The sequence below is a fragment of the Microcebus murinus genome, chromosome 8 (assembly GCF_040939455.1).
Source record: "Microcebus murinus isolate Inina chromosome 8, M.murinus_Inina_mat1.0, whole genome shotgun sequence".
Taxonomy (NCBI): domain Eukaryota; kingdom Metazoa; phylum Chordata; class Mammalia; order Primates; family Cheirogaleidae; genus Microcebus; species Microcebus murinus.
This window is the reverse complement of record NC_134111.1, coordinates 31,253,250-31,272,291: the sequence shown is the minus strand read 5'-3', so window position 1 is coordinate 31,272,291 and position 19,042 is coordinate 31,253,250. Positions and strand designations below refer to the sequence as shown.

At 40.9% G+C, this 19,042-nt stretch overlaps 1 protein-coding gene across 2 annotated transcripts in view; it reads right to left on the bottom strand.

Moving 5' to 3' along the window:
• LYPD6 (LY6/PLAUR domain containing 6) overlaps positions 1–19,042 on the bottom strand; it is a 129,130-nt gene that overhangs the window by 30,866 nt on the left and 79,222 nt on the right. For both annotated transcript variants that reach the window (XM_012758759.2, XM_012758760.3), the window contains exon 2: positions 2,030–2,218. In XM_012758759.2, the coding sequence (XP_012614213.1) occupies positions 2,030–2,147 (118 nt within the window). In that variant the 5' untranslated portion in view covers positions 2,148–2,218. The remainder of the gene's footprint in view (positions 1–2,029; positions 2,219–19,042) is intronic.

Sequence of the window (19,042 nt, the reverse complement as noted above, 5' to 3'; positions counted from 1 at the left end):
CGCTCTATTTAATTAACAGTGGTCACATGAGTATTTTCCATCAACTTCTAAAGAGCAGAAGTAATTCTCCTCTGGCTGGCAGGGCTCATCCTTCAAGACCTCATTCTGAAATTGACTTTCCAAAGAGGAACCCACCACCTCTGGTACTGACTCACCCCGACACTGAGGCACAAGTCGTGTGTGTGCTTGTTTTGATCTTGTTTGCTTAAATCCAACCGCCTTAATTTTCCTTCCCACCTCATGTGTATAATCACGGCCTCAGAGAAGTTCAGGTGTGGGTCCGTTTTGCGGTCCAGTTACTACTGAGTCTGTCACTGAAGCTGACAAAGAACACCAAAGAAATTGGAAACCCTGGCAATCCACCCTAAGGGACTGAAATCTAGATTTTCGCTTCTCCAAGTCTAATATAGAAGTGTGTCTGTTTGGAGAATAGAATGAAATGCAATCTAGAAAAATAGAATAAGTAATAAAACATCTTCTTTTCGTGCATATTATTTAAAAAATTTAAAAGTCCTATAAACACAGGCAGCCAGATAAGGTTTCCATACAATTAACCAGTGGGCACCAAGACTATACTAGTGAGAAGGTATAGTGACAACAAATTTGAAGAAATTATTTACTGCCTATCAAAAGTATATTTGGATAAGAGAAAACTAGGGAGGTGTATTTTCAGCACCCCCAGTTTACTGTCTGAGCTAATGATAACAATATAAACAACTATTCAATATCCTGGTATGGAATGGGCCTGGTGTAATACAGATATCTGTAATAATACAGATATTATTTCTGGGTCTATAAAATAATGCTACAGAGTATGTATTCTTTTGCCACTTCAGAAAGGAGGAAATTAACACTTTAAAAAATTCCCTTGACATTCCTTCAGCATTTACTACATCTCACACTCAGTGCTGAGTGCTTCACCTGCATTATTTTACTTAATCTTCACAAAGTTAGGGAATTTATTTCAATCGAAAAGCTACAAAGCAACTGAGCTTGTCCACCCAAGGTCAGGTGGACTCCAAGCCCCTGGGCCCTCTGCATATGACCTCTCAGCCAAACCATGCAGACATTAAACATTCTAACCACTTGAGAGAGCAGGAGTCTGACTGGCTGCCTCCACTTTGTAGACTGGAACAGCCCTGGAAGAGCCTCAGAAGCAAGGACTATGTTTTATTTGCCTTTATACCTTTCACGTCCACCACAATCCTTGACACACACTGGCCACTCAAGCAATCTTTGCTAAGCAGAACATTTCAAAAGAGTAATGTAGCCTGGGGCAAAAGCTGAAGGTCAGAACACACACAATATATTCAGCTCTCACTGCATCAGGGGCAATACAGAGAGGATTCATACAAAAACAAAAGAGACAAGATAAATACAGAGATGGAGACCAAAAGAGGAGGTCAAACTTCTGTGCTTCCCAAAGTGTGATCCATAGAATATCTGCAGCAGGGGTGCCTGGAATTCCTAACTGAAAGCAAAAAGCCACAGGTTTAGCCTAAGTTATTTGCAGAGGAGAAAGTCCAGGGCAAGGATCTGGGCACCTCCATTAATACAAGCTCCCTAGATAATTCTTAAACACAGGAAACCAAAAGGCACAGGGCATAGGAAGTTGTGGGAGGCAATTATGCTGAAACTGAGAATTAGATGCTCAGAGAGGAAGACCAGCTATTATCTTACCTATAGAAGATTGATCTTTTACAAACAATCCTCCTCCCGGGACAGTAAACTTTGATAACTGACTGAGGGCTGGCATGAGTACAAGGGAAGAGTATTCAGGATCAGAGGGATTGTGTAGGGAACACAGAAAACAAGCCCAACAATTTGCCTTTAAAAAAAAACAAACAAAAAAAACTTGCTGTGAGCACATGAGGTTAATGCATAAAGCATCTTTTGTTAATTACTTCATCCTCCAATTAAATCACCAGAGGTTTCCCCTGCATTAAAGGCTGCCTTCTCCTGGCCATTTTTTGACCCACTTCTTATTTGAAATCAAGTGGCATTTCCGCAGCAAAGAGAGCAGTCTTACTTGAAGGGTGGAGGTAGATAATGTCCTTCACGGTGAAGTCTCGGGACTGGGCGGCTCTCAGGCAGTCAGACAGCAGGCTCAGGAGCAGGAGCCAGGCCAGAGCAGGGCCAGGTCCCATGGCAGACCGGAGCGTCACTCATGCAGAGGGCCTGGGAGCGGGGACTCGGGACAACAGGAGAGAGCGTGCACCTGCAACGTGAAGACAGACTCATCTCAGTGTCCACCTGGAGACGGCGCGGGGACTTGGCTGAGCTCCCATGCGGGTGAGATGCGCCGGGAGGGACAGGATGCGGGGAGACACGGAGAGAAACTTTATAAACAGTAATTTTAGAGCACTTAGAACATTCCAGCCCAGATCTATTCTTAATCAGGTTGCTAAAGCTCCATCGGTAGCTGTCTCTCTCATATCCAGCAGAGATGGTATCAAGAGAGATTGAATTTTAATGGAATCCAGCTATTTTTGCCAGAAGGCCGGGGGCTGGCTGGGAAGCCAGGTGCAAAAGCTCAGAAGCGTCTCCCTGACGGCAGCGCTGGCCTGGCAGGGAGCGCGGCCTTACTGGGCGGTGGTGCCCATGCAAATCTCTACAGGGCTGACTTTCAGGTCTGGGGAAGCAAAGAAATACAGGTTAGTTGACCTCTCCAAAACCAAAAAGTGCCTCAATAACACAAACTCTCCTTAACATAACTAATACTTGTTGGCCAGGTACTACTGAAGTCCTTTACATATATCCATTCTCCCAACAGCTCTATGATATAGACATTATTTATTACCTTATTTTGAGCAAACTGAGGTCCAGCAAGTGAGTAGAGGTGCTGACTCTTACCCAGGCAGCTGGGCTTTCGAGTCTGCATTTTTAAATGCTAGGCAATGCTGCATTCCTCCTAAGACTGATTCAAGGTGTACAAACAAAAACCGATAAGATCAAGGTATCATGGTAGCACTAAGCAATCATCTACTTCGTCCTTTATCCTGATTCTGTCCTTTGTACTCAAAACTGAGGACAGTAAAAATCTGTGATAGGGTTGAATTGTCTGGCTTACTTGGAATGCAAAGTAATTGGATTTTTATGTGTGTGCTATTTGCTTGCCATCTTCTTGGTTTCCTGTAAAGCTTGTTCTTCCTATTCCTTCCATCTCTATTGCTCATGCAAGGGGTCAAGTTTAGATATTCATTTTATTTTAGCCTGGCTGAAAAAACATGATTTGGATATTTTGTTGACAGATTTCAATGCAAATATTCAATAAGATTTTTAAATACCATAACCAAATAATTCCAAAATTATTTTGTAAAAACAAATAGAGAATGAGGAAATATATTGTGAAATAGGAACTCAATACAGAAAATCAACATGGCCTACCTGGATGTTAGAATATACTACAAAACAATATTAATTAAAACAGAATGATAGAAAGTATAAAAATGAGGTCAGGCACAGTGGTTCATGCCTGTAATCCTAACCATCTGGGAGGCCAAGGCAGGAAGAGTACAAGACCAGCCTGAGCAAGAGAGAGACCCCACCAAAAAAAAAAAAAAGAAAAGAAAAGAAAAAGAAAAATTAGCCGGGCATGGTGGCCCATGCCTGTAGTCTCAGCTACTCAGGAGGCTGAGGCAGAAGGATCCCTTGAGCCCAGGAGTTTGAGGTTGCTGTGAGCTATGATGTCATCACTGCACTCTAACCCAGGTGACAGAGCAAGACCCCTTCTCAATAAAGAAAAAGCATAAAAATGAATTTAGAAAATGAAACACTGTAAGGAGCCCAGAAATAGACCCAACTATATAATATGAACAATTTTACAAAATTACAGAACAATATTAAATGAATAATATTACAACTTGGTTAAAATTTTGAAAAACAATAACTGAACCCAAACTGATCACTCAAATTACCTTCAGATGTATTAGTGTGTTCATTATTTTTTTTATTATTGGCAAACTGTTAGAAAACAAAGTTCTTATCACATGTAACAGCTTGATGATGCCAGCCTTGCCAATTTCAAGCTCACTATGCTAACTTCTGTTTACAATTTGATTCTCCAGCAAACTTGCATTCAGGAAGACAATGGGCTGCCCCTTCACTTCATAAATGTGACTGCCAGGCACTCTGCTAGTCCTTTGGTTAAACGATATGATGAGGAAAAACAAATGAACAAATAAATGCCAGTGGTACCTTTCCCTTGCAAGTCAGCAACCAAGTGACAGAGACAACCGTTATCTCATCTTATTATAAATGCATGCAGTGGTGCTCTATTTCACCCCATCCTGGCTTTTCCCTGCCCGTGTGGTGAGGTTGGTAAGGTGACGCTGCAGCTGAGGGACAGATCTGCACAGCACCCCGTGGAGACACGACTGCACCTCGGCCAACACCCCCACCAACACCCATTCTGCAGCGGAGCTCAGTTTGAGAGTCGGAGATCGAAGTGGCATGAACATTGTGTCTGTAACTGTAAACATAAACGTGAACAAACGTACGCAGACAAAAGACTGGAAAGGAAAATACAAAATATAGATAGTAAAGACGCGGCGCATTAGTTTGCTCAGGCTGCCATAACAAAGTACCATAGCCTGGGTGGTTCACACAGCAAAGGTTTATTTCTCACAGTTCTGGAAGCTGGAAGTCCAGGATGAAGGTGATGGCAGAGCTGGTCTCTCCTGAGGCCTCTCTCCGTGGCTTGCAGGCGGCTGCCTCCTCGCCATGTCCTCTGTGCGTGCACAGTCCTGGTGTCTCTTCCTCTTTTTATAAGGACACCGGTCAGATTGGATCAGGGCCCCATCTTTATTGACCTCATTTAGCCTTCACTACCTCATTAAATACTATCTTTAAATACAGTCACATGCTGCGGTCCTGGGGGTCAGGGCTTCAACATGTGAATTTTGGGGGGAATACATTTCAGCCCATTGCACAGGGGTTTTTTTTTAGAGAACATTTCCTGTCACATGACATGTCACAGTGATGTTGTTTCATAATTGTAATATACTGTAAATGATCTGAGATGCCACAGAGTGCTGTATGGTCCTGTCCGGGTTGTAGAACTGGTTGCTCCTCAGCGCAGGAAGTCCCCCTGCCTCAGACGCCGGCCACAGAAAATGCCCACGCAGCCCCTGTGGAAGGGATGGGAACATTCGCCTCAGACTCTTCTAATACCTCGGAGAAGGCCTTCCACTTATGCCCTTTGCCAGCTCATTCTGTGTTTTGCCATAAGAGGTGAATGATAAAAACATCATTGCATCTGCTAAAAAGAAAAAAAGAAAAAATCATCCAGACCCATGCTGCAGAATATAGCTTAATTTGAAGTTACGTATCCTCTTACCTTATCTCTTATGACCCAAAATATGATCGGGTAGGAGTGGGGAGTGTCTTGGAGTGATATTTAAAAAATTGCCAGTCATATTAAGAATGTAGAAACTGATCTTCATAGTAAAGTAAATTAAATAGCAAAGCAAACTCATGGCAAAATTTAAATTGATGAGGATTAAGGATGGCAGAACTTTTGTTCCAGTTACTTTTTTGCAAAAGAAAAAAATGGACTTAGAAAACTGTGTGGCATTGCTTTAATTTTTAATTTACTCTTCCATTGTAATCATATGTTGCATTTTGCATTTTTCCTTTATTCCTTTTAATAGTGTGCTGAAATTGCCTTATATGCTTCCCCTCCCCCATTATGCCACTTTTAAATCATGTAATTGGTGATTGCAAACGTCTAATGCAAAAATGAGAGCAAGCATGTACCTCCATGGGACCTCCCCTATGGTGGGACAAACAGCCGGAGTTTGAGAGCAGGGGCTAATTATTAATCTTAAAAAGGGTGGCGATAAAGAGCTCAGTTATAGAATTTAAATTTAGCCTCTCCTAGGAGAAGTTTCTCTTTGTAGCTCCTGCCTACCCACTAAGACCTACTCAATGCCAGAATATACTAGAAGGCAAAATTTCATTTTGAAAATTTTCTAATCTCCTTCACAATAGAAACATAGGTAGAAAAATTTAGTAGAGAATTAGCTGAGCTTCTAAAATACAAAATGAACAAAAAAGAGGTGGTAGCTACGGTAGGCTGAATAATGGCCCCCAGAGATGTACAGGTCATAATCCCCAGAACCTGTGGTTATGTGACCTTACATGGCAAAAGGGACTTTGTGGATGTGGTTAAGGATCTCGAGACACGCAGATCACACTGGATTATCCAGGCAAGCCTGATGTAATCACAAAAGTCCTCCAGAGAAGGGGCAGGAGGATCAGAGTCAGTAGTAGGAGATGAAAGCAGAAGTTGGAGAGATGTGAGGAAGAGGCCATGAGCCCAGGAATGCAGGGGGGTTCTAGAAGCAGAAAAAAATGCAAGGAAATGGATGGAGCCTCTGCTGAAGCCTCCAGAAGGAACCAGCCCTGCCAACACCTTAAATGTAGCCCAGTGACACTGAGTTTAGACTTCTGACTTCCAGAACTGCAAGGTAATAAATCTGTGTTGTTTTAAGCCATGAACTTGTTGTGAGTTGCTACGGCAGCGATAGGAAACTAATACAAGTATTTTAAAATCAGACTTTTAAAGCACAGTATATCCTATGTATAGAAATAAGTAGAAAAGTAAAACCACATTTGTCATCTTCATGGAATTTTTAAAAATATTATTTCTAAATTTTGAGTCACTAACAGAAACGTCATCTCAAACCATATAAAACTGCCATTTTTTTCAAATACAAGACTTTATTTATTAATAAAGTAATTCATTATCATTTTTGAAAAAAAGTTTTAAAATATTCTCCATACATGTTACTATAGGTTAGGCCATCCAAAAGACAAAGCAAAAAGTTAACATTGAGTCATCGTCTAGGATGATACAAATGAGAACAAATACAAGGCTTATGGTACTTGTTGAGTAAAGACAACCAAAGTAAACTGTACTTTGAATGTGTTTATATAAAAGCATATTAAAGATCACTTATGCCATTTTTATAATTAAAAATGGTTGCGGGCCGGGCGTGGTGGCTCACGCCTGTAATCCTAGCACTCTGGGAGGCCGAGGTGGGCGGATTGCTCGAGGTCAGGAGTTCGAAACCAGCCTGAGCAAGAGCGAGACCCCGTCTCTACTATGAATAGAAAGAAATTAATTGGCCAACTAATATATATAGAAAAAATTAGCCGGGCATGGTGGTGCATGCCTGTAGTCCCAGCCACTCGGAAGGCTGAGGCAGGAGGATCACTTGAGCCCAGGAGTTTGAGGTTGCTGTGAGCTAGGCTGACGCCACGGCACTCACTCTAGCCTGGGCAACAAAGCGAGACTCTGTCTCAAAAAAAAAAAAAATAGTTGCATATTGGCAACTTCACGTGGCTCAACCTATACCTTTTGCAAACGGTACTGACTATAGCATAGAAAATTAAACATTAGATGACTTTGGAGCAGTTGATATAATGCTGTATGAAAACATGCAAGTGTCTACACACAATACAAGTTACCTGCTATTTCTGTTTCCTGGCTTATGAATTCCGTCTATACAAAAGTCTCCCCGGTGCCCCAGTATCATCTCCAAGTTTCAGACTCTTGTTCAGCTCCTGCACACACATACCTGACTGTGTCTTGCTCATCACCCAGCACTGAAAAGAGTGGGGCCCACAGCTTTCTCACCTCACCATTTAGAAAGCTTAGTACCTTCTCAGACCACATTGTGAATTCTCCACCACCACCACCAGCTATTAAGTACATGTTTCATGTATAGTAACATATTTGCACGAGTGTGTGTGATATGCAAACAAGCCATGTACTTTATTTTTCCTTTTCAATTATTCCTGTTTTGTAGGTGAGGAAGGTGTACTCAGAGAGGAGGAGGAACTTGCTCAAGATCCTGTAACTTCCCTAAGCTGGGATTTAAAGCTAGGTCTTTCAGCATTTGTAGCTAGGCACACTTACAACGATCAAAACTTTCACAGTGATTTTTTTTCATGGAATGGGTGGTGGGGAAAGCGATCTGGTTTTACCTTGATATAATTTCACATTAAACGTCAACTAGTTGCCAACTTAAGTTCTTTTTTTTAATATGCAACTTGAAGTCAACACCAGTGCCTCACATATATCAAACACTGCAAGTGACACATTTTTATTAAAGCATTTCTCAACCACAATATCCCTTCCAGTTATTGATTTAAAGGTCTCTCTCTCTCTCTGCACAGTACTTGCACTAAGCATTATGCATCACTTAATGTCATCGGAAATTAACCTTACTGCAACCTTTGCAGCATGGCTACCCAGCTACGAGCCTTCCTTTCAGAGCATGTGTTGAATATATGTGAGCCACATACAGAGGATAAGAGCTGGACTGCCTGGGTTTGAAACCTAGCTCCAACACTTACTTCCTGTGTAACTTTGCACCAGCTACTTAACCACTCTGTGCTTCAGTTTCCTCATCTGCAAAATGGGGATCATAATACTACCTACCTGAAAAGTATATCATGAGGATTAAAGGAGTTGATGTTTGTAAAGTGCTAAACAGTGTCTGTCGCACAGTAAATCCTAATATTTTTACTATTACTATTTTGTCCCAAACCAGTGTAGTTTCCTAAGTGAAAGTAAATATGGTGCAATAAACTTTGTTCAACACACAACTCACCTTCTTTAAATCAGAAAAATATAACAATCTTGCAAAACTACTAAGTATGACAAATCAGGACCCATATGTCTCCTCTATGTCAGTATCTGCCCCATGGCCGCCAAAGCAGGGGCAAAGGCAGTGGGGGAAAGGAGGAGGGTACCTCCCACACCCCAGCAATTCAACATGCATGAGGCTCATGCAGACCCAGGTGACTCTCTGCCATCCCTCATCAGTGACACAAACAGGTGGGTGCTGCCCTTCTATGCCTTCCCCATATCACCCTCACCCTACCCTACAAGGCCTATGTTCTACTCCATGACCCTTAATATCTGTTTTAATTAGGTTTTACTCATATCAAAGATGTTGACAGAAGTCAGGAGCACGTCCCCTTATATCCTTTCCAAAGCCCATGTCCTGTGCATGCACACTCAGCCCTACTGAAGGATACAGTCAAAGCAACTATTTCATTCCCTATAAGAGATCCATCTCTACTTGCTATAGGGAAAGGGAAAAGGAGATTCTTTAGGCCTGATTTTTTTTAGTACAAGTTTTCAAATTTGGGGGGTTCAAATACTTTTTTAACCATGAATCTTATATTGACTCTTAATTCTCCCAACACATTTCACTTGTGAAATTGTTCCTTCTTGGAAAAAAGAAAAGTATGTCTTTTCCAGGTTTATGTACTGGAAGGAATGGCACCAATATGATGTAGGACTTAGGGAAAGCTTTAACATTCATTTGCATGTTTAAAAACTTTTAATGAGCATGTATTATTTTATAAGGAGAAAAACAATATTTTTAAAAATATTTTTTAAAGAAGGAGTTTGACAGAATAATGTTCGTTTTTATGCACAAATAAGTCAGCTTTTCACCTAAGACCAATAAACATAACCTCAAAAATTTTCATATGTCTTCTAAAATAATAGATTCAGTATAAGACAGCCTGTTCTCCCTCCTCCTCTTACCATGCTTTTCCCTTGTTTCTTAGTCTTACTGCTCATTGTAGCAAAACTTGGGCTAATGACTAAGGTGCTAACATCATATTGGGAGATGCAAGCCCAAGACAACTAAGGCAAAGAGAAAAAACCAGTGAAGCTAGAAAACATGAAGCATTGTGATCCTAGGCTACTATACTGCTCACCAAGTCACAAAACGCCACAAGATAGAGGATTGAAAGGAGGCCTGCACCAGGGTGTAGTCCATGGGAGGAGAAAGGAGAGAGAATTCACCTGCCTGGTTTCCCACCGATCAAGCTTCATTGCACAAGAACTCTGCTACACTCTCTGCTACACTCCAGCAGCCAGAGAGGAGGGTCAGCCCAGTGTGGATGGACCTCTAATCAAGAAAAAGAAAGAAGGCACCTGTCACATCTGAGAAAAGCTCTTGATGTTGGTCCCTCGTGCATTCGTTATTAATCCTTGTAAACACCACATTGTCCTTTTCTTTAGGGTTTATTATTTTTACTTTTTAAAAATTTTTCATTGAGATAGGATTCACATAGAGCAAAATTCACCAGTTTAAAGTATGCGATTCAGTGAGTTTTGGTATATTCATAATATTGAGCAATTATCACTATTGTCTAGTCTAGAACATTTCCATCACCCCATAAAGAAATCCTGTACTCATTAGCATTCACTCCCATTTCCCTCCTCTCATCTCCTGGCGCCCACTAACCTACTTTCCGTCTCTATGAATTTGCCTATTGAGAACATTTCATGTAAATGGAATTATATAATATGTAGTCTTTTGTGTCTGGCTTCTTTCACTTACTATCATGTTGTCAAGGCTCATTCATACTGTAGCATTAATCAATGCATCGTTCCTTTTTACGACTGAATAATATTTCATTTGTGGATATACTATATTTGTTTATCCATTCATCAGATGATGGAAATTCAGGTGGTTTCCAATTTTGGGGTCTTGTGATGTGAATAATGTTAGTATTAACATTTATGTACATGTTTTTGTGTGGACACACATTTTCAGTTTTCTTGGGTATACATGCAGGAGTGGAATTTCTGGTTACTATATGTTTAACTTTTTGAGGAACTGACAAATAGTTTTCCACTGCAGCCACACCATTTTACTTTCTTATCAGCAATAGATGAGTATTCCAATACCTACCTCCTTGCCAACACTTATTTTCTTTTCTCTCTTTTATAAAAAATTATCGCTATGCTAGTGAGTATGAAGTATATCTCACTGCAGTTTTGATTTGCATTTCCCGATTAACTAATGATGTTGAACATCCTTTCATCTGCTTATCAGCCATTTGTTTACATTCTTTGGAGTAGTGTCTATTCAAATCCTTTGCCCATTTTTTATTGGGTTATTGTCTTTTTATTGTTGAAATTAAATATAAAATATAGACAGAACTCTTACGAGGGGTGCCCAGAAAGTATCCAGCTAGTGTTAATATAACGAGAACAGTTGTATGGCTGGATACTTTCCAGACAGCCCACATAGGAGTTTTTCTATATTCTGGATTCTAGATCCTTCTCAGATAAATGATTTGCAAATATTTTCTCTCCTTCTGTGTTGTCATTTCACTCTCTTGATAGTGTCTTTTGATCCACAAAAATTTTTTAAATTTTGATGAAGCCCACACATTGCTTTTTATAAATATGGATTTGGTTCCCTTATAAAAATCAAGCCCAACACAGCAGCACTAAAAAGAAAAAACTCTGTATACAGTGCCCAGTAAAATAACTTATCTACTTTGTAGTAACCACAGCTATCTTTTCCACCTCTCTTTTCCATGAGAAAAACAGGATGGGCAGGACTGTTTATTAATATCACTGATTGCTTATATTCCTGCAGTAAATCATGAAGCACCACTCACTCTATTAGTATTTTCTAGGAACTAAAAAAATGAAAGATGAGTGACATGCATTTGCAATTAGCCTAACAGTTACTGAAATATGGGCTCTGCTGAGGGGATGCATCTTTATAGATGCTAAGCAGTCCACAGAGCTTTCATCCCCAAACCTCACAAATATGATGCTGGACATGCCCGGATAATATGAAGGGTCTTTTGTGGGACTTTGATGCTTTTCCCTGGAGTCCACTGTGCCTTTGGACTGTTCTAGACATTTAGAGAAGATATTGCATTTCCATTTTATGATGCAGCTATTTGAATATGCTCTGCAGATCCCATCTCCGACTACGGTTCCCTTTATGAAGAAGTACACTCTCATTTTCACAGCTCTGTGACCTTTCATTTGTTATTTATGAGCTTTTGCAAATCTAATACCACTCTGACAGATTTAATTTGTGCTCTAAATTACCTTTGCATGAGTTACTCAACTGCTGGTTTTATTCCAATGGATTACTTGCTACATTCCGAAATAGAAAAAAAAAATTAGTTTGAGATCCATTGAACTTCCTCTACTTGGGAGAAAGTTGAGAAGAGTTGTATTCTAAATTTTCACTCCATGGACAGCACTAGACAGCATAAAGGAGGATTTCTGTACTCATCAGAGAGGTAAGGTGACAGAACCATAACCAACTCAGGTCAAGTTTTACAAATTCACACTGTAACTGCTATTTCATACACAATGGAGAAAGTGAGATACTCCCACTCCTTAAACTGGTCACTGGAAGGAAATTAAACACTTCTGGAAGCTACATTGACTTAAGAACCAAGTAGTAAGTGACAAAAGCTCAGTACTAAGTAAATATGTAAGCAATTGTGAAGCAAAGAACTAGTGCAGATCTAAATGTTCCAGTGCCATTCAAACTGAAATTTAAAAATGCCTAACATGAGAGCAAAATGGAATTCTGAAACCTGAAAGATCACAACAAATCTCGATTTAATTTTTAATATTTATAGACTAGGCTTGGTGGTGCCTTAGTGACCTGAAAAGCTTAGTTCAGTTTCTAAAAGTATAAACTAATGGCAGCTCTTCCCAAAACTAAGTCTACTTAAATATATCAATCTGACCATAGGCACCTTCCCTGCAATTTAGGAATTGCTCAAGATATGTCATTAAAAAATTTAAATTTGCCTGCAAATTCTTTGGCATATCTACATTGAAATATAGGGTCTACATCCTGTCATTTTGATCCTGGGCCAACATTATTGACCACGTTGTCCATATGTAAAAACATATTTGATTACAAGGGAAAATATTTAAACTGGTAGCTGGACCCTTTTGGAAGATGCTTTTTGAGTCAGAGGTCTTGGTTGCAAGGGACAGAAAGCCACTAGCTTGGGCAAAAGGGATATTTGTTGGATGGATAATAAGGGTTCTGTAATAATTAATCAAATATGTTTTTACATTGATACTTCTTTAAGGCTTATTAACTAAAAGGTTAAAGTTGGTTTTTAAAATGTTAGTAATAGATAACTAGCCAGAGATGACCTCTTTTGGACTTCATAGACACAGATGTTTGTTTCATTTCCACACCTAGAAGGAGACAGATATTCACACCTTTCCGATCTGAATTGAGGATCTATTTGCATAAAAACCATTTTTTTAAGTTCATTTGTCTTTCTGGAGCCCCTTGGCAAGGCTAGAGTTATAGGGAAACTGCCTTTCTCCCTTTACCCAATCTGATTTAAAGGTCAATTGCATCAAAAATGCTTCAATTCCTGAAGGATAAATGACGTCTGGCTGAGTCTGCCTAGCTATAGACCGTCATGCATCATTTAACGACGGGGACACGTTCTGATAAATGCATCATTAGGTGATGTTGTCGTTGTGCAAACATCACAGAGTGTACTTACACAAACCTAAATGGTATAGCCTACTGCACACCTAGGCGAAAGGGTATAGCCATTGTATTCTTAGGGCATCACCATCGGATATGCAGTCTATCGTTGACTGAAATGTCATTATGCGAGCATGACTGTATTCACAATTTAAAAGGATATATTTGCTCTAAGAGCCATTCTGCTTGTTGGCTGTATGCTTCCTTGCTCCTTCCATCAATCTGAAGGTTCTTGAGAACTGATGAGAGGGCATTTTTTCAAGCGCAAACAGCCAGAAAGGAGTGCAGTCAAAGAACTCCCAGGCATGGATGGAACACCAGGCACATTTCTGTAACAGCCTGACATTTCTTATTGACTTGGGAGGAGGCAGCAGTTTGGAGAAATTTTTGTTTTTGTGTATTTTTTTATTAAACTCTTTTATGTGTTTAAGAATGTCATGGTTTTTTTTTTTTTATTTTTTCCTAGGAATGTTTATCCTAGACATATTCCAAAACTGTGGAAGCACAAAATGTACACAGAAACAATATGATAGTTATGAGTGGATTAGATTGCAACCAGATCTGTTCTTATGTTCAAAATAACCCAGTTCCAAATCCAACATGAGGTTATTAGGCATGTGCCTTCCATCTTTTGATCAAAGAAGAATGATCTTGTTACTATACAGAGGTAGTCATCTGTATTGGGAATGATGCATTTTTTACCATTCATCTGCTAGTGTTTTCAAAACTTTGGAAAAAAGAAAGAAGTCCTCATAATAATCATTTGTAAAGCAGACACTGCCTGCCATGAATTCATGGAGATAATCTGCACTATTTGAACCAAGTTTTATTGGCAGGGCCCACTGCGTGGTGTTTTGGGCCACGTTGTTTTGGTTTTAGAGGGTGGGCATGAACATTCCTTTTGAGGCCTTGAGGCCTGTTCATTCTTCCCCATCACCCCTGCTGTTAACTAAGGCACTGCCACACTCACCCACATTCTTAAGTGCTCTCTGCCCTTCCTGACACCCCTCACCACGTTGCCTGAGAGCCAAATGTAAACAAGCCACCTTGACCTCTTTAACCTTTTCCTGAAATGCTCCTTCCATTGATTTGTGTCGTCTGAAGCCCAGCTCACGGCAAAATTACTGCTTTGTCTTGATCTATCTACAGTGGAGGGTGCTCATTCTCCCAAGTCCCAAGGATCCTGGGGGCAGGAGGAGTCCGGAACTCTTCCTCCTACTGCAGCTTACAAATCACGGCCCTTCCTCTTGACACAAATTCTCCTCCTCATCTCAGAGGCAGACTCAGCTGCCCTAGCTGTCAAGGAGGGTTGGAGAACATGAAGAATGTGCTCACGTTCAACAACTAACAAGGACTTAACCTAATCTTGATTCTCACCCAAGGCTGAACCAACTCATGCTGAATCTTACATCCTACCTTGCATGGAGTAGGGTTTTGCCCATGGTTCCAAAAATCGACCAAGTTTTTGTGAAAAGCCCTTGAGTATTGTTTCCATTTGGCCTTTGAAATAATGCAAGTTAAAGAAAGAACTGTGAATGCTAGTTTGACAGGTGTGGAGAGCCCTTTCAGAATTTCTTACAGGGTAGGATAGCCAGCCTGGGTACTCTCTTCAAAACAATGGCTTACATAAAAACCGATGGCTAAACCACTATTTTCACACCACGGGATTCCTTAGCTGCCAACTGCTAAGTCTTAACAAATGTTTCTCATTTGATAAAGAATATATTTTACAGACAAATCTATCCATGTACTCATTCTCCAAATCTCTGATCAATCAATACCTTGAGCTACAAACAATATGTCTCCTGATAGCTCAAAGACCACCACAGTTTCATTTTTTGTGAAAGGGTATTGGGGTTGGCTAAATCAGCCTCAACTATTACTATAACTTGACTTTTCAAACACATTTAACTAATAATTAGCCCAATTATTTAGATGAAGGAAGGATTTCCTCACCCTGTGTTTGAAGGGAAAGGAATGTATCAAACTCCCAACGCTGTATCATTGACACAGGCATTCTTCCTTTGTAATGCACCATCTTCATTTACAAGTCTCCATAAATAATGATTATTAAAGAAGTCTATTGTTGTAGCAAATGGAATATAATAAGATCTTACATAGTATTCATTCAGGCAGGAAAGGATGTAGGAGTTATTAATAAAAGAAGGTTGTCCTTGATAATAAAAAATTTTTGGTTTAGCATGTAAATTAATTTCTTTCTTAAGGAAAAAAGTACTGAGTAACTTCTGTGGATAAGAAAATTGTCCTCCCTGTTTTCTGTTTTACCTATCCACTCATTCACACATTCATCATCCTTTTTGAGGCAGGCATAGATAATATTGTCTATCATGTATGCTATTGTTAATAGTTCCATCTTAATTTCCAGATTCTTGAACTCTGCTAGGAAAATCATTAAAGCTATTCTTAAAAGGCCCCACAAAGGTACATGGGAGGAAATGTTGGCTTGCCTAGTATACGGGGAAGAGATGGTACATCTTTGAGTCATGTAGTCAAGAGCGAGCATGGTTTGATGGCGACAGTGCTGTCCTTAGGACCAAGGCCAATACTTGTAAGACACCAGGAAACATGACTGCACCAACCATACACAGGTCCTCTGGGGATGCAGATCGTAAGGCATTATCAATAAAACCCAACAAGATGTTCATATTCCTTCCTCCCATCCAGGGCATCTTTGATGGAAGAAGGGAAGAATTGTGATACAGGGATGACAGACAACCTGAGGTTGGTAGGGGCTGTCCAGCTGCTCCTCCAGCTGTGCAGATCACCCTATGCCTCCTCCTCCACGGCAGCAAGTGGTTATCTGCCCTGGTATTCCTCTCCGACTGCCAAACCAACCCAGGATCCATTACATTTTATAAAGAAGTTTATAAAGATACACTTCTAGGTTCATTCCAGTAACCCAATGAGTATAGTAGTAATAGAACACTGGAAATGGGAGGGATTAGAAAAAAAAAAAAAGATGTTAAAATTCAATTGCAACAACAAGGATGAACCTGGAGGGCATTATGCCATGTGAAATAAGCCAGGCACAGAAAAGATAGGCACTGCGTGATCTCACTGTATGTGCAATCTAAAATAGCTGAACTCAGAGGCAGAGTAGAATAGTGGTTGCCAGGAGCTGTTGAGGGAGGAGGGAGAGAATGGAGAGATGTTGGTCACAGGGTAAAAAGTTTTTCTGAGAAGCGAGGAATAGGTTCTGGAGATCTAGTGGACAGCATGGTGACTAGAGTTAATAGTAGTGTATGGTATACTGCAAAACCGCTAAGAGAGCAGATCCTAAATGTCCTCACCACAAAAAATGTTAAGTATATAAGGTAAGGGATAAGTTAATTAGCCTGATTCAATCATCCCACAATGTATACATATTTCAGAACATCACGCTGCGGACCATAAATATATACAATTTTTAAAATAGATAAATAAATAGGAAAAAAATTCATAAGCACCATTACTAGAGGTGGATGTATCAGGGAGCTAGTAGTGAAGTATACACTTCAGAGTACCTGATTTGCATGGGGTCCTGCCAAGGCCCTGGTCCTAATCTTATGGTTGTAGTTATGAATTCTTTCCCTTACGGAGAGCTCCACTCTAAAAACCTGGATCAGCACCCACTGGCCAGAAGGATGCAAAAACAATTTTTATGATTAGTAATAACATTTTTGCTTTTCTTTGGGAGAGGTTAGGTTAATAAATACAAGCACATGCTGTCATTCTACTTTCATGGGGAGGCGGGAGAGAGGGAGTGGGGAGATGGCATGCTGACGAAGGCAGGCCTTCCCAAAATTGGGCAAGTGGAATTAGAACTGGAGAAACCAAGTAATCCCATGCTTTCTGAGTGTCCACCAGCACTGCCTGGTGGGCAAACCTCCCAGGCCCACACAGAGAGGAGACAGGGCTGGGGCCCCTGGGGCAGTGAAGGTCCAGAAAGAGGCCCTGCATTAGATAACAAGTGGTTTTCAGCTGTTCAAAGGAGGCTCAGAGAAACTGCTTCATCTTATCACCCTAAGCAAGGCAGAGGCCTGGCGTGGGGAAGAAGGTCTTCTAAGGGCAAGAGGCAGCCACATCCAACAGCCACAAGCAGCCTGGCCAGGAACTACTTGAGGTGCCCCAGGCAATAGAGTGAGGCTGAGGGCATTAACTGCTGAGCTTTGGAGCAGACAGCCCCCTCCCCATTCCCCTGATTACTGTGAGGGGAAAATAAGACAATGGCGTGGGCTCTGGAGCCAGCTAGCCCAGCCCAGCATCCTGACTGCTGGTGGGCAGGTTTCTTAATCTCTCTGTGCCTCAGTTTCCTCATCTGCAAAGTGGAGAAATTATAACCCCTAGCTCTTAGGGCTCTTATGAGGAATAAAGAAAGGAGGGAACACACATAATGCACTATGATCAACACCTGGCACATGCTTACTAGCTAATATAATTCTCCAAACGGGCTCACAGTGGGCTAGAAAGACAGCCAGTTACCCCTCTGGGTCAAGACACTGCCCAAGAATGCCTGCCTTCCAGTCCAGAAAGGACCTTTGAAAGGCCTTCCAAAAGGCACCATAAAGTGCCAAGTTCTATTATGAGAAAGCAAAAGCTTGGGTTCCCATCAGACTTTCTGGCTGGTCCCAAGCTAAGAACAGCATCTTGTGGTAAGGATCAAAATACAGGGCAGGGGAATTAAGTGAGGCAGATTAGGGAAGGTCTAGGGCAAAATCTCTTAAATTTGAAAAAAAAAATGTTTTTTCCTTTAAAAGGAAAAAAAATTCACAGACAGAACCTCTCCCAATCCCAGTTAACTAATTAATACTAATTATGATGCTACTAAATTATATACAGGCAGAAAACTAGGGTTAAGCTCTTTAAGCTTAAAGCCCTTGTATTGCTTTAAAGCTAAATAAAAATTGCCAAATATAAATAAAATTATATTAAAATCTAATACACTAATTGAATAAAATGGAAAATAGCAGCAATGATGAACATTTATTGAGCACTTAGTACAGGACTGGATGGTATAAAGTTGCCACTGTTCTATCTTTTTGACCTACAAAAATGGCAATTTCATATGGCTCTTACCCAGTGTCAGCAAGGCCCTCTGTAAGTGCTTTCTGCAATCTCCACAGTGCCCTGTGTAGTAGGGGTAATTGGCATTAGCCCCTTGTACAGATGAGGAAACTGGGACACAGATAAATGAAAGCATATATTTTTTAATCTACTAAGGAACTGGCGGGTGTCTGCAGACTTACTCAAGCAGATGCCCGGGAGTGAGCAGATGCCGTTTGGGGACGCTCTGACCTAGCAGGAATAAAGTGTCCCGGGGATGAGGAGAGAGGGACAGTCAGACCCAGACAGGAGTGTGGGGCAGTGAGGGGGCACCAAGGACAGGGAGACCTGGACAGTGTCTTCCTGCTGGAGAGAAGGGACCACTGAAGACTGCCTTGACTTGGTTTCCTGTTGTTTTTGTGCAGGGCAAGGCAGAAGGAGGACTTTACTGGTACTTCCCAGGAAGACAGGCACTGGCCCATGGTGGGGAACCACAGCTAAGGGGAAACCTGGAAAGGGGAGGAGAGGGGAAGGGATGGTGACAGCAGAAAGGGAAAATGAAATGGAGAAGGGCGTGTCAGACAAAAACAAAAAGTTGGAGTTTTCCAACTTTGCTGCACATTAGAGTCACCTGGGCATCCTTAAAAACTCCTGATGCTCGCTCTCATGCATTACCATGTCAC